This window comes from Podarcis tiliguerta, assembly GCF_965153285.1.
Source record: "Podarcis tiliguerta genome assembly, chromosome: 9".
Classification (NCBI taxonomy): Eukaryota; Metazoa; Chordata; class Lepidosauria; order Squamata; family Lacertidae; genus Podarcis; species Podarcis tiliguerta.
The window spans coordinates 58,663,451-58,683,070 of record NC_139542.1 but is presented as its reverse complement, the minus strand read 5'-3'; the positions used below and the strand labels follow the sequence as shown (position 1 = coordinate 58,683,070).

The 19,620-nt window shown below is 44.3% G+C and overlaps 2 protein-coding genes across 4 annotated transcripts in view; one reads left to right on the top strand and one right to left on the bottom strand.

The window, feature by feature from the left end:
- The window catches only part of LOC310685618 (uncharacterized protein), an 850,221-nt gene that overhangs the window by 168,531 nt on the left and 662,070 nt on the right, over nucleotides 1-19,620 (top strand). The gene's annotated exons all lie outside the window — the stretch shown is intronic.
- CWH43 (cell wall biogenesis 43 C-terminal homolog) overlaps nucleotides 1-19,620 on the bottom strand; it is a 41,106-nt gene that overhangs the window by 2,691 nt on the left and 18,795 nt on the right. Inside the window, exons 4-15 of one of the 2 annotated variants that reach the window (XR_014515360.1) lie at nucleotides 17,898-18,018; nucleotides 17,560-17,714; nucleotides 14,910-15,111; nucleotides 14,456-14,544; nucleotides 12,777-13,031; nucleotides 11,991-12,116; nucleotides 10,451-10,530; nucleotides 7,877-7,982; nucleotides 7,170-7,305; nucleotides 6,161-6,310; nucleotides 3,364-3,428; nucleotides 1,174-1,235 (exon numbers count right to left, since the gene is read on the bottom strand). Coding sequence is in view for 1 of the 2 variants with exons in the window: in XM_083458210.1 (XP_083314336.1) it covers nucleotides 1,174-1,235; nucleotides 3,364-3,508; nucleotides 6,161-6,310; nucleotides 7,170-7,305; nucleotides 7,877-7,982; nucleotides 10,451-10,530; nucleotides 11,991-12,116; nucleotides 12,777-13,031; nucleotides 14,456-14,544; nucleotides 14,910-15,111; nucleotides 17,560-17,714; nucleotides 17,898-18,018 (1,627 nt within the window). In the remaining variant the exon portion in view is untranslated. Of the gene's footprint in view, nucleotides 1-1,173; nucleotides 1,236-3,363; nucleotides 3,509-6,160; nucleotides 6,311-7,169; nucleotides 7,306-7,876; nucleotides 7,983-10,450; nucleotides 10,531-11,990; nucleotides 12,117-12,776; nucleotides 13,032-14,455; nucleotides 14,545-14,909; nucleotides 15,112-17,559; nucleotides 17,715-17,897; nucleotides 18,019-19,620 lie in introns of both variants that reach the window. The other variant, XM_083458210.1, reaches the window with a different exon arrangement.

Sequence of the window (19,620 nt, the reverse complement as noted above, 5' to 3'; positions counted from 1 at the left end):
AGCAGTCTCCTGACAAGTCTCAGCACTCTTAACAAACTAATTTTCCCAGGATTCTTTGGGGGAAGCCATGACTGTTTAAAATGGTATGATACTGCTTTAAATTTATAGTGCAGATGAGGGCTCAGTTTGCATCAGTAACAGTGGCGTAGCACGGGTTGTCAGCACCCAGAGCAAGGCAAGTAATTTGCGCCCCCTAACCCGTGGATTTGCGCCCCCTAAACCTAACCCCCAGATGTTGCACCCGGTGCGGCCGGGCCCCCCTGCACCCCCCACGCTACGCCACTGACCAGTAAGGAATAATTTGACCTGCAGACAAAATTAATACCATTTTAAGAAAGCTGCATCCACTTTGAACAAATACAAATGAATGGTAATCATTCATTTCTATAGGAAAAGGTTAAAGAGATGGAGACATTCCCATTTGCTGTGCACTCACTGCGTTTCCGGTACAGTCGTACCTTGGTTTTCAGACAGAATCCATTCCAGAAGTCCATTCGACTTCTGAAAACGTTCAAAAACCAAGGCGCGGCTTCCGATTGGCTGCACTCAACTGGAAGCCACGGAAGCCGCGTCGGACATTCAGCTTCCAAAGAACATTCGCAAACTGGGACACTCACTTCTGGGTTTGTGGCATTCAGGAGCCAAAACGTTCGAGTTGCAAGGTGTTCGACAACCAAGGCACGACTGTACTGTGTTCTTAATGCATGTTCACACAATCCAAAAGACATGTGTATCCTGTACCTTATTATAAGATACAGCTTCACGCCTTCCGAATTCATCTCTAGTCAGGGTTTGAACACCCTTGCATAGAGTAAATCTATCCCTACCCCATAAACGCCCCCACCCCAGTGTGTACACAAACAGAAATGAATTAAAGCTGTAGTGGTGTTGAACAGCTGGAAGGGGTGAACAACTTGCATTTTCTGTAAGGTGGGACGTGAGATAAGACAGTCGTCCTTGAACGGACTTAACCATCAAGGGGTCCTTTACCTTTTAATGTGAACACACCCTGTGTCACAGTCTGATGATACAAAGCCTGCCCCTCAAACTGGTCACTCGAAAATACAGAGAATGACACATGCATGCACAGCACATAAAACGGCAGCTGAGTGTATGAGACAAGAAGAGAGCGAGGGTCCGTAGGCAAATAACCAAGGTAGCTATTTAACGTACCTTATTAATCCACGATACATTATATAACTGCACCATCTGTCTTGATCTGTGTTGTCGATATCCTAAGCAGCAGTAAAACAAATGCAAGGGGAAATGGTTCGTGGAAAAAGTTTCAGCAGATGCAAACAAAGTCACTGTGTTTATATGTTTCAGATGATCAAACTGAAGCTAGAATTTGCAAAACCAGAGAAACTACTGGTATTGAACTATTTTATTTTAAAATATTAGCCGGTGGGGATTGTGCAAATCATTCTAAGATTGATGCAAGTCTTCCTGTGCTCATGCTTTCCTAGCTATAATCACAGAATCCACATACTAGAGAGTGATATCAGCAGTGTTTGCAGATGCTTAAATAATAAAAATAGCCCCATAGGAACTCAGGGGCATGGAATACTGAGAGATCGAGGGTGCAGTAGGGGTAACTTAGATAGTGAACATTGGGCCCCTGGAGAAATTGGTTGACAGAGCATTGCATAAGCGGTCAGAACAGAAGTTGATCTATGATATGGCTCTAGTATCAGATGATATTTCAAGAAGGCTAAATGACAGAAGCAAGAATTGATGAGTGATTAGTTGCAACCTCTCACATGAGAGGAGAGGTGGTTGCAAACAGTAGTTAAGGATGCTCTAAGCCTGAATGCTTTGCCGACACCTCAGCTTGTTAACCTGGAAGGAAATCTGGATGTGGTTGAGTGTTTGTAACTGTAAGTAAGTAAGCAAGTGGGGAGGGAGCCCTTTTATAGACTTCTGACACACCTATAGAAAAACCAAAAATGTGAACCAGAAGCATGTGCTGCTTAAGAATATGCGGGAGAGGTGAGGAAGAAAAACAATATACAGTGGTACCTCGGGTTACATACACTTCAGGTTACATACGCTTCAGGTTACAGACTCCGCTAACCCAGAAATAGTACATCGGGTTAAAAACTTTGCTTCAGGATGAGAACAGAAATTGTTCTCCGGCGGTGAGGCAGCAGCAGGAGCCCCATTAGCTAAAGTGGTGCTTCAGGTTAAGAAGAGTTTCAGGTTAAGTACGGACCTCCGGAACAAATTAAGTACTTAACCTGAGGTACCACTGTAGACCAATCCTACTTATAAAGACTTGGTATTTAAATATGTAGTGAACTATGTTTGTGTTTGGAGGGAAGGGGAGAGTGTTTGGAGTACAGTGGTACCTCGGGTTACAGATGCTTCAGGTTACAGATGCTTCAGGTCACAGACTTCGCTAACCCAGAAATAGTACCTCGGGTTAAGAACTTTGCTTCAGGATGAGAACAGAAATTGTGCTCTGGCGGTACAGCGGCAGCGGGAGGCCTCATTAGCTAAACTGGTGCTTCAGGTGAAGAACAGTTTCAGCTTATGAATGGACCTCCGGAATGAATTAAGTTCTTAACCTGAGGTACCACTGTATTCAATGTTAAATAAGTGGGAGAGCTGAAGGGAGCATGGAACAGCAGCAATGGAGGGTAGGGATTTTGTTTGTGATTAGGTGAGAAAGGAGATGAGGTGGATGAAATTGGGTTTAGGAGATGATTTGTTCTAATTGCTTTCATTTCAGTCTTCTGATCGCCGAAGAATTGACGCTTTTGAATTATGGTGCTGGAGGAGACTCTTGAGAGTCCCATGGACTGCAAGAAGATCAAACGCATCCATTCTTAAGGAAATCAGCCCTGAGTGCTCACTGGAAGGACAGATCGTGAAGCTGAGGCTCCAATACTTTGGCCACCTCATGAGAAGAGAAGACTCACTGGAAAAGACCCTGATGTTGGGAAAGATGGAGGGCACAAGGAGAAGGGGACGACAGAGGACGAGATGGTTAGACAGTGTTCTCGAAGCTACAAACATGAATCTGACCAAACTGCGGGAGGCAGTGGAAGACAGAAGTGCCTGGCGTGCTCTGGTCCATGGGGTCACGAAGAGTCGGACACAACTGAACGACTAAACAACAACAATTGACTATGCATTTCTTTTCGTTGTTCTTTAGATAAGCACTCTGCTCTCCAGCCTGGGTAATTGTCCACACAGTGCTTTTTGCACATTAAGATTCTGACCACCTTTTTTTAAAACCAATGCATGCACAGTTTCATTTTAATTTACTATTATGCCGTAAATATGTACCCAGGCCACCAAATTGTATTGTTACCAATCTTGTATTTTTACAAAAATGATTTCGGATCATAACTGTAATACCTTAACGTTGCCATTTTCAATTATTTGCAAATAATCTCTGGAACCAGGAGCTGAAGTGATGTATCCTAGAAACACAACCTGGTTAGAGCTCGTCTTCAATAAATTAGAAACAGCTATTGCTTGAAGCTCTCTATCTGAGTCTTCTCTGGGGGTGGGAAATAAGATATGATTCTTATTTGAAGCAAATGGCAATGGCAAAAATTGCAGTCATAGGATACGATTCATCTTTCTAGGGAAATTGCAGTTTCTAGGGAGAGTGGGGGAATCGCAAATATTTCTGCTAACAACTGCAATCCATTATATTTGTTGTTGATCACATTTGTGACCTACCCATTCTCAAAAATGTTCAAGGGGGAATACATGTAGTTACCCCATTTTATCTTCACAGCAGCCATGTGAGGTTGGTTAAGCTGAGAACCAGCAACATGCCCAAGACATGGTCTATATGGCTGAGCACAGATTTGAGTCCAGGTCTTCTCCCTTCCAGCACCCCACCATTTTAATCATGAGCAAGTACCATTAAAGGCTGAAACTAAATGCAAACAACTCCAGGGCTCCAATATAAGCCAAGTTATTTTCCTGTTCGCACCCTTAGTTTGCTTAACATCTAGCTTGATTAAGCATTCCGGAGAACTCAAAGCTTGTACACTATTTTGTAACATTTTGCCTGGCCTAATAATAATAATAATAATAATAATAACATAATAATAATAACCCAGCCACTCTCGGTGGCTTCCAACAAAATGTTAAAATACAATAGTCTATTAAACATTAAAAGCTTCCCTAAACAGGGCTGCCTTCAGATATCTTCTAAAAGTCTGGTTGTTTATTTCTTTGACATCTGGTGGGAGAGTGTTCCACAGGGCGGGTGCCACTACCGAGAAGGCCCTCTGCCTGGTTCCCTGTAACTTGGCTTCTCACAGCGAGGGAACCGCCAGAAGGTCTTCAGCACTGGACCTCAGTGTCTGAGCTGAACAATGGGGGTGGAGACGCTCCTTCATTGTCCTGATGTGGATTTTGGATTCTTCCTTACTGGCCAATAAGGTTGCTTTTGCCTTTTTTTGTCTCTAGCACAGTCACAAACACTGTCAGGCTATGTTTTTCATAAGATGCTAAATTGGACCTGTAAAGCATTTTTTAAAAAAGAATATTAATTTCTTGGTCTAGTCAGTGAGCAAAGTGAAAGGAAAGGAATTTCTATTCCATACCACTCCATCTAAAAGTGATGGGTTTGCACATGTGCTGGAGCCACCACACTCATATTTAATATTTAATACCACCAAATAGCACTTCTCAATGAACTCAATTCACAAACCCAACTGCTCCTCATCTTGTTCTGATGAGATATTAACTGATGTACCTGCTTGTATCGACCAGTCCCATGGCTCTGCAAAACACAGAGCCAACCCGAGTTCCACAACATCTCAACATCTTCTGTTTTTAGTCTGCCCTCCCTACTTTCACTATCATTTTTTAATCAACTACAGTACTCAAAATAACATGCAATGACAGCCGCCAGAATGCTGGTAGCTCAGAGCTGGAAAGGCAACAAGGTCCCTACCAGAGTGGAATGGTAGATGAAACTCGTAGACTAGGAGGAAATGGAAGAAATGACTGGGAAAATCAGAAATCAGGAAGATCAAAACTTCAACAGAGAATGGGGAAAATTTATATTATATTTGGAAGACCACTGTAAACATTTGAACTCTTTAGCAGGTTTAAAACAACTCTTGTAATGTAACAAAGACTTGGGCACAATGGACAACTAAAAAAGTGGGGTGACGATGATATGCAGTAGAAAAGGTTAAGTAAAAAAACCATGGAGGGGTGGAGGTAAACGGCCTCAGTCCTGTATACCTGAAGGAGCATCTCCACCCCTGTTGTTCAGCCTGGACACTGAGGTCCAGCGCTGAGGGCCTTCTGGCGGTTCCCTCCCTGCGAGAAGTGAGGTAACATGGATCCAGGCAGAGAGCCTTCTCAGTAGTGGAGCCTGCCCTGTGGAACGCCCTCCCATGAGATGTCAAGGAAATAAGCAACTATCTGACTTTTAGAAGACATCTGAAGGCAGCCCTGTTTAGGGAAATTTTTAATATTTAATGCTGTATTGTGTTTTTAATATTTGGTTGGAAGTCACCCAGAAAGAATCTTGTTTATTTGTTTTTTATACATGACTTTGAATGTAAACACTAATTTGTAAAGCCAAATAAATTTTCTTTTTAAAAAAAAACTACTCAAAAGAACATGACTCCGGTTGATTCTAATCTTAGGTACTGGATGACATCCATCCATTACCGATATCAATACTGTATTCTTCGCTCTATAAGACGCACTTTTCCCCTCCTAAAAAGTAAGGGGAAAATGTGTGTGCGTCTTATGGAGCAAATGCAGGCTCCATGGCTTCGCGTTGCTTTCGCTGAAGCCAGGAGAGCAAGAGGGATCGTGCGCACCTATCCCTCTTGTTCTCCTGGCTTCGCTTCGCTGGAGAGGCACTGCAAAGCTTTCCCTCTCTGCGCAGCACCCCTTCAGCGAAGCGGGAGGAGAAATGGAAGGGGCTCCATTTCTCCTGCCGCTTCACTGAAGGGGCGCTGCACAGAGAGGGAGAGAATTTTTTTCTTCTTGTTCTCCTCCTCTAAAACTAGGTGCATCTTATGGTCGGGTGCATCTTATAGAGCGAAAAATACGGTATTTTTCTCAGGTGTGGATGGAATAATAATAATAATAATAATAATAATAATTAATAATAATATCTTAAATAGTTGGCTTCTTTTCTGTTCACGCAAGCAATTTTCATACATACTCTTCATTTCCAAAATGAGCAACTACAAAATCCACCAGTTTCCCTGTGAAGTTCACAGTCATGGAGATGGCTGGTGCTATCTCTCCCTCAGGAGAAGGGAGAAGGTGGTGTCTGGACTTCACGACTGGGTATCTTGACAGAACCATCATCCTGCGTTACATTAAAGTAAAATTACTGAACACAGCTAGTTCCAAAGCACAATGCAAACTAAAACCAGCACCTGCAGTTCAGTGACCCAAGGCGGTCGTCCAAGGTATCACCACTGGGTAGGAGACTTAATGAACTAGGATGGGAGAACAGGGCAAAAGAGGCTGACTCAGGAAACTGGGTTATCATCTCATAACTAAAAAGGGTTGAAAGCCTGTGCAGGATTCAATAAAAGATAAGGGTGAAAATTATGGGATGTTGTGGCTTTAGGTCCAGGAACAGATGATGTTCTATGGCATGGCGGGGAAATAATGTAAGCCAACAAGTTCCTATTTCACTTCCATATTATCATTCTAGGAAGTTATAGATGAGAATTCAAGGTACATGTTTTCCACATCTCACCCCATTTAATACCAAGACTGCAGGTTGGATAAAATGATAAGCTGTGGTCAAGCAAAATATGAAGCAAAAGCTTGCAATCTCCTCATAGCCACACTGGAGGAGACGGGGCGGGGTGGGGGCGGATCTTGCAAGCCTGGGATTCACAGACTGCTTCGTGTCATGTAAAATTATGGTTTAGCGAAATCCAGACTAGACCTGCAAAGGACTGAGAGTCGGCTAAAGGCATGTTCAGGATGCAGGATATGCCCCTGTGGGATATGGGATAATGAAGGCATGTTATGAAATGCCATAATTCACAAGTATCTGCATCCAAAAAAGAAAGAAAGAAAGAAACCCAGAAAAATGATATAACTTGATATCACACTTGATATAAACACAATAGCATCCTCATTACAATGCATCAGATATCTATGTCTTTAATCACCTATTGCACCTCTGTAATCAAATACAGTTCACTCACCCCCAAGTATGATCTCGGGTACTTGGGCCAAAATCTGTGTAAAAACCAAGTTTCTCTCCCAACCACATGGTTGGATCATTGTTCCCAATGAATGGCTTAGAAGCGTCACTCTCCACAATAGTAATAAAGTCTGCCCCTGGGAAACAAAACAATGGGTTGAGAAGTGTAGCTATATTAATATATCTTCAGTATTTATTTATATTTTGTTTGAAAAGAGAGGCAAGCAAACAGCAGGAAACTGGGTAGTAATCTCATAACATCAACTGTTTCAATTTTTTCTATCAAAATGCAAAGAACAAAGCATATTATTGATTCTGCCACCTCTGCATTGTCTCATTGACTCTTTTGGTGAAAGGCTTTAGTATGCAAAGAGGGGAAAATAAAATGATCTCATCTTCTCACTCCACAGGAGCAATAATGGTTTTTGTGAAACACAATATCTAATACAAATATCTAATAGAAAAAATTATGTCTCCTTGTGTTGCTTACCTGAATAACGTTTCTGCTCCCCCCCCCCCAACATTGGTATGGCATAATAGCAATCATAATTAACAACAAAAATAATTATAGCAACTGAAGGTTGTTCCCATTCTAGAGCCCAGAGCTCTGATTTCCTGGTTCTATACCCATCTGCCGCAGGTGGAAGAGTCTATCACAGAAGACAAGAGAGGCATAATGCACAAGCTATATGATTTTGTTGAAAGTACCTGTTTGATTCAGAAGGACGACCGATCGCTCTAAGTTGGACCAACCTTCATTATCATAGCCGAACCTGAATGGCCAAATCAGGGCTGAAAAGTTTTTCTTTGGAGGCTACAGATAAATCAGAAGGGAAAACAAAAAGTTCAATCTCACTACATTTACAATCACGTTCTTTGACTAGTGTGCGAGCAATACAAAAGTGGCTGATAGGATTACAGAGGTTGGTATAATATATGCATAATAAAAAGGTAAAGGGGCCCCTGACCATTAGGTCCAGTCGTGGCTGACTGGGGTTGCAGCACTCATCTTGCTTTATTGGCCAAGGGAGCCGGCGTACAGCTGCCGGGTCATGTGGCCAGCATGACTAAGCCGCTTCTGGTGAACCAGAGCAGCGCACGGAAACGCCGTTTAGTTTCCCGCTGGAGTCATACCTATTTATCTGCTTGCACTTTGAGGTGTTTTTGAACTGCTAGGTTGGCAGGAGCAGGGACTGAGCAACGGGAGCTCACCCCATTGCGGGGATTCGAACCGCTGACCTTCTAGAGCCCTAGGCTCTGTGGTTTAACCCACAGCGCCACCCGCATCCCTTAGGCACATAACATTTGCCCCAAAATAGAGAAAATAAAGGAACGCATGACATGACAAAACGAAATAATGAATCCCAGTTCTCTTTCCCAGATGTATCCAAGTCAAAGTACATGTAACTGCAGTTGTATACCTTTCTCCTGTATCTCCTTCCCCTATTGCCTTCCTCACTGCAAGCTCTTTGAAACAGGAACCTGTCTTGTTTGCTAGTGAAAACTGGTAAGGTGCCGTATATAATGATATATACATCATACATAAGGACAAAATATGGGGGAGTTATTCCAAAATTATGACCTAGTATAGGCTAGAGGAATGATCTGATTTAAAATTATTTTCAGTTACTCTTATTTAGGTCCAGTCTAGGATTTGTCGTGGGTGCTGTGGCTTTTGCATGTACATCTATCATTTTGTAGCTGAATGGTGACCATGCTCTGTTGAAAAGCGCTGAGTGCTGGAGCCTTACAGAAACTTTGAATTGTCATCATTTTGTATAATAATCAAGGCACAGCACACGCTGAGTACTGTGAATTCGTCCTTAAAGATTAAAGGTAAAGGTAAAGGTACCCCTGCCCGTACGGGCCAGTCTTGACAGACTCAAGGATTGTGCGCCCATCTCACTCAAGAGGCCGGGGGCCAGCGCTGTCCGGAGACACTTCCGGGTCACGTGGCCAGCATGACATCGCTGCTGTGGCGAGCCAGAGCCGCACACGGAAACACCGTTTACCTTCCAGCTAGTAAGCGGTCCCTATTTATCTACTTGCACCCGGGAGTGCTTTCGAACTGCTAGGTTGGCAGGCGCTGGGACCGAACAACGGGAGCGCACCCCGCCACGGGGATTCAAACCGCCGACCTTTCGATCGGCAAGCCCTAGGCGCTGAGGCTTTTACCCACAGCGCCACCCGCGACCTTAAAGATTAGGGGTCAGCAAACTTTTTCAGCAGGAGGGCTGGTCCACTGTCCCTCAGACCTTGTGGGGGGCCGGACTATATTTTTTTGGGGGGGGGATGAACAAATTCCTATGCCCCACAAATAACCCGGTAAAGGTAAAGGTACCCCTGACCGTTAGGTCCAGTCGCGGACAACTCTTGGGTTGCGTGCTCATCTCGCTCTATAGGCCGAGGGAGCCGGCATTTGTCCGCAGACAGCTTCTGGGTCATATGGCCAGCATGACTAAGCCGCTTCTGGCGAACCAGAGCAGCACATGGAAATGCCATTTACCTTCCCACCGGAGTGGTAACTATTTATCTACTTGCACTTTGACATGCTTTCTAACTGCTAGGTGGGCAGGAGAAGGGACCAAACAACGGGAGCTCACCCCGTTGCGGGAATTCGAACCTCTGACCTTCTGATCGGCAAGCCCTAGGCTCTGTGGTTTAGACCACAGCGCCACCTGCATCCCTTACAAATAACCCAGAGCTGCATTTTAAATAAAAGCACACATTCAACTCATGTAAAAACACCAGGCAGGCCCCACAAATAACCCAGAGATGCATTTTAAATAATGCATATTCTACTCATGTAAAAACACGCTGATTCCTGGACTGTCCGCAGGCCAGATTTAGAAGGCGATTGAGGCGGATCCGGCCCCCGAGCCTTAGTTTGCCTACCCATGTTAAAGATTGTTTCTGCACTAGTATTTGCATGTAAAGATGCAAGTATTATAAATGATACACCCATACTTCTGTTTACATAACCCTCTGGTTACATAAACTTCGGGATGCGCATGTGGCACACCCATAAGTATTTATCGGTTTCGCCCCACGCGCATACACAGAAGCGGTCCTCAGGTTGCGGAAACCTGAGGGATCCTACCGGACCTCCGGAACAGATCCCATCCGCAACCAGAGGTATTTCTTTCTGATTTTGCAGTTTGAACTGAGTGAGTTGTGTATTTACCACTTAGAGATTATTGCAATTAAGTAGTATATCTGTCAAAATAAAATAAAGAGATAAAAATCAAATTTAAATGGATTAAAAGTAAGCAAATGACTCACCCCATGTCCTAATTTTTTCTCATAAGCTTTATATCGCAGTCCTAATCCCAGCAGGCCTACCCCAACGAACAGCCACAGAGCTAGAAAAAAATCAACAGAGTGTATATTAGTATAAGGGAGCTATAATCTACAAATATCAACTATTAATAGCATGTCAGGAATAGTGCCCAACTTATATTGAGCTGGCAAATTCTTACAAAGGCAGTTTTATGTGTTCTCCACTAACTCGCCATTTATATTGTCATGCTCAAGTATGGTTGCGGGTCCGGGTGTCGTGCTCCCCAGTCCCCAATCCAGATAAATAAAAGACCACTAAGACGCGGGTGGCGCTGTGGGTAAAAGCCTCAGCGCCTAGGGCTTGCCGATCGAAAGGTCGGCAGTTCGAATCCCCGCGGCGGGGTGAGCTCCCGTTGTTCGGTCTCAGCGCCTGCCAACCTAGCAGTTCGAAAGCACTCTCAGGTGCAAGTAGATAAATAGGGACCGCTTACTAGTGGGAAGGTAAACGGTGTTTCCGTGTGCGGCTCTGGCTCGCCAGAGCAGCGATGTCACGCTGGCCACGTGACCCGGAAGTGTCTTCGGACAGCGCTGGCCCTTGGCCTCCTTGAGTGAGATGGGCGCACAACCCTAGAGTCTGTCAAGACTGGCCCGTACGGGCAGGGGTACCTTTACCTTTAAGACTAGTTTGGATCAAAACAGGCCCAAAGTTTATTGAATACAGATGAAAGAGGTTTGGCTTGGGCATGGGGCAATCAAAATACTTCCGGCCCACCCATCAGAAGTGGCATGCAGGTCAATCCAGGTGTGGGTTCCTAAGACCCACATCAAATAGGGAGACCCCCGCAGGGACCGCCGTTTGGGGCACACGGACCCCACTACTTAGCCAATCACCACCTGTTGCTAGACTTTCCTGTCTCCAAGCAGAATTTCTCATGTACAGTCATACCTCTTGTTACGTTTGCTTCATGTTACGTTTTTTCAGGTTGCGTCCCGCGGCGACTCAGAAGTACCGGAAAGGGTTACTTCCGGGTTTCGCCACTCGTGCATGCGCAAACGAGCAAAATGACATCACACGCATGCGCAGAAGTGGCGAATTGCAACCCGTGCGTGCGCAGACGCGGAGACGCGGGTTGCATTCCTTTCAGGTTGTGAACGGGGCTCCGGAACGGATCCCGTTCGCAACCAGAGGTACCACTGTACTCTGTTTAACTTGGCTTGTAGCCAACACACTAATTGTCTACTCAAAAGCTGCATGTACTCAATGTCTCAACAAGAACTTTCAAACATATCCACTGAACTCTTGGACTGATGAACAATGTTCAGCAATACAGTGATGTTGCAAAGACACTAATATGGCAATAATTCAGTTGTTACAGATGACTTTTTAGGCAGGATTCATGAATGCATCATCTAAACTCGGATGTGGCCTAACACTTTGTTTATGCCTGAAGCACCCAAACAAACCCTCTAGCTTGGTGCGTTTAATGACCTGTAAGTCCATCTGGCAATTTGTTTTTGAGAAATGAAGTGAAGGTATACTTACATAATATGATGTATTTTTCACTTTCATGGAAGAACGGTTTATCACTACTTTTTACCCTAAACAGAGAGTGAAGATCCTTTCTGCATTCAACTAGTGTGCCTATGACAATAAGCAGCATCGTGAACCCTGTCATCAAAATATAACAGATTAGGGGGTGGGGGTTATGACTAGCGGGAAGGGAAACTTGCACAAGAATACTCCAATATGATATTGTCAGTCAGCCAACTTGTAAGTACATAGAAGGTGAAGAGTTTAGCAATTTGCAAAGCTGATCCCTAATTCATCGCTTATGCATTAAGCCAACAAAATAAACAGGACAAGGTGGGCGTTTGGAACAGCCAGCATCAAATCGAATGTCCCCATTGGCTGATCCCAACTTTTCTTTCGTAGCCAAAATGACACTACTACACACAGAGGGAGGCAGGAAGGGGAGGGAAGATATCAGCAGGCTTTGGAGGAACTTCAACATTTGCAGAAGTAAAAAAAAAAAACTTGGGGGGGGGGACTTATGGGGTGGAATCAGAAAACAGTCCAATGAGGAATGAGCATGCTCAGTGGTCATGGAATGCTGAATATTTTTACGGGGGGGGGGCAGAAAACCAGGGAGGGAGGGAGAATGGAATGCAATGGAGTATACTGAACAGGGGCACTCCACGCTGCAACTTTGTCAAAGTACAGAAATAACTGTGAAACCATTCTCGATTGTATCAATTGTATTTCACAGTCTTTAGATACCCAAACCAAGTAAATTTGATGGCTTTTCTTAGCTAAGAAGGGCAAACATACCCAAAAGAATATGAGAGCTTTCTCTAGCATAGATTCCACCAGGCACAAATTTATAAGCTGTGCACCACACACAGAAGAATGTTTCTAGCACAAGTATGAGCATGGCTGTACTCATGACTTTCCCAGGATGTAAACAGCTAACGAAGCTTCCGGTTATGCGAGGCCACACGCACATTGTAAAGACAGCTAGGAGGTCGCCAGCAATGGCTGCATACCACGTTCGTAAGCCAAGCAGACCAGCTGCTCCTGCTGCACCTATTAAAAAACGGACAAAAAATGATGCCAAAGTCACAAAACATTGCTATGTATTGTCTTCCTGATCAATATGGCACCACTGTCATTTGGTTGTAGGTTCTACTCAGAGTAGGTCTAGTACTCTAGAACATAAGCTAGTCATGTCTATTAATTTTGATGGTTCTGCTCTGACTAGAACTAATGTTGGCTACATAATGTTGGCTACAACATACAGTGATAAATATGGCACCATAAAATCTAACGGAAACAACCCCTTTATAAATATAACGCAGTATCAATATCCCCTTTATTATAATAAAACATCCCCATGAATAAAAACAATCACAGATCTTATTATAACTGGGATCAGAGTAAACAATAAAGGGTTCCCAAGACTAATAATGTCCTCAGACCAGTCTGATAGTTCTCCAGTTATTTAAATACTTTCTGTTGGATTGCTATCTCTTGGAACCCAAAGAGATTCTGAAGCAGTTGACCCAGCATTTGGTAATACACTTTACTGAAAAACTGCTAAGGAGCTAGGAAGGTGGAATAGTCCAAGATGAATGGTAACCACTGTGATAACTAAGATGATCTCAGTATAGAAACTACTACTAGGGCAGAAATGGCATTGATGAGGATCAAGGTTTCACCCAGGAATGCCTAGACGCTATCAGCTTACCCAAGTATGGTAAACTAATTATGGATTAGAGTTTCCAAGCAAGCGTGAGTTCTAACACCTAACATGATAAATGTTGTTTCTGATCCAGTGGCGTAGCGTGCGGGGTGCAGGGGGGGCCGGCCGCACCGGGCGCAACATCTGGGGGGGGCGCTCACACTCGCAGCTCTCTTGCCTACCTGGCTCACTCACTCTCTCTCACTGCAGTGCTGGCTGTGCAAATCCGATCCGAGCCGCCGGGTCGCCGCCCACTGTGGAGGGGGGGGGGTGCCAGGTGTGCGGTGCGGTGCGGAGAGAGAGCGAGGGACTATCTGGGGGAGGGACAGTGCAGCGGGGGGGGGCGCAAATTACTTGCCTTGCCCTGGGTTAGGGGGCGCAAATTACTTGCCTTGCCCCGGGTGCTGACAACCCACGCTACGCCACTGTTCTGATCCTCCAACCATGAGCTAAAAACATATACATACTTCTTGCCGCCTACTGTATAAAACAGTATACGAAAGCTCCCTGGATGGAGAAGTAATTGCGTAGATCCTTAAACCACTTACTGTGCAGTATTTACATCAAAATGAAAGAACTATTCCATGACTAACGCATTCGTATATCACCTAAAAATGACTCTCAGATGAACGCATGCTGTGAATTTCACCATGGGCAAGATCCCCAAGTCTATACAGTTCAGCAAATGAAGAACGTATGTCTCCTTTCCCCATTCCTACTAATGAAATGTCTTTAAGAGGCTTAGGGACTGCAGAACATTTATTCTTACCTATAAGGCACCAACCACACAGGGCGCACGTAGACCAAGGCCAGAAAGACAGCATTAGTCCATGAGCCAGTCCTAAGAGAACGGCGCCTCTGTAAAAATGAGAGAACAGATCATTATTGCGTTTTTCGAAAGAAACAACTCAAGAGAAGGCACAAGCTAAACTTAATTCTTTTCTTTTCCTCTGGCCTGAATCTGAAGAGGATTTGGACAAGCAAGTTGTTATGGATAGATTAGCTAAATATTTCCCAGCCAGTTACAGTCAGTTTTATTGTAACAAGCAGTGCCCGACTTTATAGCAAGGGGGGAGCAGGAAGGAGGTGTGATTTGATTACTGTCCAGGGTTGCTTTAGAAGTTGTCGTTGTTACCAGGATTTCATGCCCTCCAAGCTCCACCTGTTTGGGATTTGATATTTTTAACTTGCTTAATAAAATACTAGGAGAGCACACACTTTACCCATGTGGATTAGGATCTGGGCCAGGTTGCGGGTGTCCACTCACTGCCCATCTAGAAACTAGAGAGACCTCTCCAAAAATCCAGAAGGTGAGGAACATTAGGCTGCCAAAAGCTGTCCCTGACAAAAACCAGTTGGAACCATGAATGGTTTCCTTTGCTGCGTTTCCAATCTTGTTTGCTTCTTGTTTTTGGCTTTTAGTACCTTAAAAAAGTGGAAAACATCGATTCAGCAAATCAAGGACTCAGCCACACAGCTGCAAATAAAATGTTTTTAAAGTGTTGTAAAGTGCAATATACAAATGCGACTCTAGATGGCGACAGCGAGCTATGCAAAATTCAATATATTTTTCAAAACATTTTAAAACAGCGTTTTCAAAGCATTTTTTTTAGATGTGTGTAGATTCCACCCAAGTGTACAATCCATAGCCTTTTATTTTAATGGACCTTACTTCTTGATTAGAATGCCCAGGAAGGATCATATTCTAAGAGAGTTTCTACTGGGCCCATGGCATAGTTCAGGATTCAAAGAACCCCATACAACACAAACACAAAATACTTCTGCACATGCACAGTGGGCTAGTTGATTTCCTCTCCTCCCACAGTGCACTGCAGTCTACTCTGAAGGTCCCCTGCCATAAATAGCAGCTTTTGGGGGTAGGTGCCATGGACTACAAAGGAAGGGAGGCTCGAAAATACAACTCATAGCTCTTTGGATCCTGGCCATACAATTGTACTAGCATAATAGCCAGCATAACTTTAAAACACAACACTAGTGGTCCTCACTCATATCCTCTCAAACTTATTATGTGTTGCACAATTCTGTGTGATTCAGTCAGTGGTGTGCAGTGAATTTTTCCGTAGGGGAACAAGTTAGGGCCAGAGGCACCAGCTTGTGAGATCAAGGGGGGGGGGTCATGTGTGCAACATTGCGGTGTCCTAATGCCATGCGCGGGTACATTGTGCCTCCCTCCCTAAGCCGGCAGAAGCTTCCTGGCTTTGGGAAGGAGTAACTAGTTTTTAACACTTTAATACTCTAATTTACTGGAAACATTTAACCCTAGTCCACTGACTGCACACCACTGGATTCAGTTATGCTAAACCTCATGTGCCAGTGGCTATTCATGCTCTTATACACTACAAGTGACTGGGTTCTTGCTTATGGCGCCTGCCCTACGCCAGAGGTTATGGTGTTACACAGATATGAGAACCTAATCACTTTCTTCAACAGGGTGAGTCAATCAGGCATCCATAATAGGTCTGCCCCACAAAGACCGCCATGTTTAACAGGTCTGGAATCAAGGAGTCAAGACTTAGGATGCACATAGAGAATCAGCAGAGCTACTCTCTAGAAACAGAACTGAGTGACAGCACAGGGGGAAATGAAGACCTTGCGGTTCCACACACATTCTCTGTATTTAGTGGGCATCTCACTAACATAGCTCTAGGAACCAGGTATGGTTCAATGAGAATCAGGTCCGGCTTGTTATATGTGGGAGTCCCTCAGCCAAGTGTTCACCGACGAGCCCTTATCTGATGAGTTTACCAGGCAGCAGCAGTCTATTGCCCCCACTGGTGATGGCTGTTTTAATTTCCCACAATGCCCTGGAGTGATGGTGGAAAACCAAAATGCTTGTTTACAAAGCTATTGTACTACCAACCCTACTGCATGCTTGTGAAACACGGACGACTTATAAACGCCATCTCCAACTCCTCGAAAGATCCCATCAACAGTGTCTCTGAAAATTTTTACACACCACTTGGGAAGACCAGCGAACAAATGCCAGGGTACTGGAAGAAGCAAAGATCCCCAGTGTCGAAGCAATTATTCTTCAACATCAACTGCATTGGACTGGTCATGTGTGGATGCCCAATTATAGTCTTCCAAAGCAACTACTCTATTCCGAACTTAAAAATGGAAAGCGTAATGTTGTTGGTCAACAAAAGAGGTTTAAAGACTCTCTAATGGCAATTCTAATAGTATAAACACCGACAACTGGGAAACACTGGCCTGCGAGCGCTCCAGTTGGAGAACAGCCTTTACCAAAGGTGTCATGGACTTTGAAGACACTCAAATTCAGGATGAAAGGGAGAAACATGCTAAGAGGAAGGCACGCTTGGCAAACCCTCACTGTGATCAACTCCCACCAGAAACCTATGTTCCCAAGGTAGAAGGATGTGTAAATCCATGATTGGCCTCCACAGTCACTTACAGACTCACTCTTAAGATCGTGTTCATGGAAGACAATCTTACTCAGCTACGAGGAATCGCCAAAGAATAAAGAAGAAGGAGTGATGGTGATGGGAGGAATCGCGGCAGGTATCAGGGGTGATCCCTTCGGGGGCACCAAGTCCCCAGCAATTGCTTGAGGATGCTTCCTCCTGATGCCAGGCCTGATAATAGAGGAAGTTGGAGGTTAGGGTGCCCGTGAGACAGCGGAGGAAGGCAAAAGTCCTGAGGAACAGAGAGGAAAATGAAACAGAGGCAAGGGGAATTAAAGATGGGGTTGGACAGGGAGATAAATTAGGATTACCATTCACCCACTCACTCAGTCGTAGCTCATATTGATGGTCATGTTTCCCCCCACATACCACCCTCAGAATTCTGCTGAGGATATACAAAGAAAGGAATGGCTTCATTTTGAATTGTCACCTGTATATGTTCGCTCAAGTGCTGCTACAAAGCCTAGGACGGTTATAGTAACATTGGCAGTTGTGCAGTTCCATACTGGGTTTAACGATGTATAGCAAATCCGAAGAACAAGAAGAAGAATTTTTCCTAGTATAAATCCCCAGATTCTGCAGTATCTGTAAAAGCAGAACATTTAAACATATATATTTTTAAGGAATGCGCAAACAAATAAGCTAAAATAGCTGTAGTATTAAGTAGAAATCTGCTTTAAGATTAAAGCTTTTTCACTGTTTTCGATTACTGTCAAAGAAGATAGATTGCTACTTATAATGCAAGATCTGCGCCCTCTTTCACAATACCTTTGTAAAGAATTGCCAGACCACCATGTTACGGTTTGAACTACCAACGATGAAGAAACACCCATGGCCAGGATCAAGAGTCGAAGGTAAGCATTTGGAGCTTGGTATGAAAGAATGCTCCCTGTCAAGAGAAGCACATTAAAAAATAAAAATAAAAATTGCATAATATAGCTACAGTTGAGCACTAATAACACCCATTTGTTCCAATGGGAGAGTAAAGTATGAAACTGTCTCCCCCTTTGAAATCAGTGAACGTAGAGGTTCTTAGATGATGCCCTAAACAAATAAAGGTAATTCTCACCTCCCCCTTAATAATTTTATTGCCTGATCCTTTGCATGCTTTCTCAAAAGCAGTAAACCCCCACAGAATCCAGTTCTTACAGTGTTGTTGGTTGATAATTCCATTGGCTGCTCCACCTCAGCTTGAATAAAGACCTGTTCATTGTCCTATTCTCTAAGAGCTGAGGGCCATGTTTAGCAAACTCATGCAGTAGAGTCCATATAATGGCACTCCATTATTAACATAGCTGAGAATGATTTGTATTCCAAACAAGGCAATTACAGCTTTATGATGGGGAGGCAGAATAGAAAGGTGTTAAATCAATAGATACACTGGCCTGGTCCCATGTTTGTCAGTAAGATTTATTCCGCAGGCCCACACCCTGAAACTTGAAAGTAGGATAAACCCTGATACTTGAAAGTAGTCCCACCGGTAGCTGTGGAATGCCTTAGTGAATGTGCTGAATTTTAACTGTCTCTATTCTCTTTCTTAGAAGAAAGAGATGCTTTTGAATTATGGTGTTGGAGGAGGCTCTTGAGAGTCCCATGGACTGCAAGAAGATCAAACCGATCCATTCTTAAGGAAATCAGCCCTGAGTGCTCACTGGAAAGACAGATCCTGAAGCTGAGGCTCCAATACTTTGGCCACCTCATGAGAAGAGAAGACTCCCTGGAAAAGACCCTGATGCTGGGAAAGATGGAGGGCACAAGGAGAAGGGGACGACAGAGGACGAGATGGCTGGACAGTGTTCTCGAAGCTACCAGCATGAGTTTGACCAAACTGTGGGAGGCAGTGGAAGACAGGAGTGCCTGGCGTGCTCTGGTCCATGGGGTCACGAAGAGTCAGAAACGACGAATTGACTAAACAACAACAACAACATTCTCTTTCCTGCAGTTTCTACTGTTCTTTCCTTGGCATAATGCTAGCAACCGCTCAGATCTCAGTAGATTTTTTAGTGGTGGCAATAGTGACTGATGAAGAACCTAAGGAGAGCCTGCAGAATGAGGCCAGTGGCTCATCTAGTCCAGCAACCAACCAGCAGCAATGGACCTTGGGTCTCAAATTTCAGTGGTGCCCTGTGTGACACCAAAATTTGGAGGGCTTCCATTCTACATCATAGTTGCAGCACCCGCACCCCTGGGGTGCTCCCAATGCTCCACGCCCAGTGTGACTGAACCGGTTACACTTCCCTGAATCTGCCTGTGCAGCCAGAAACCTTTGGGAAGCTTCTTAGCAGGACGTGGGTACAACTCTCCCCTCTTGCAGTATCCATGGTTAGCACTAACCATGGTTTATTGCCTTAACCCTGGTTAAGGCTGCAAATGTACAGTACAGTGGTACCTCGGGTTAAGTACTTAATTCGTTCCGGAGGTCTGTACTTAACCTGAAACTGTTCTTAACCTGAAGCACCACTTTAGCTAATGGGGTCTCCTGCTGCTGCTG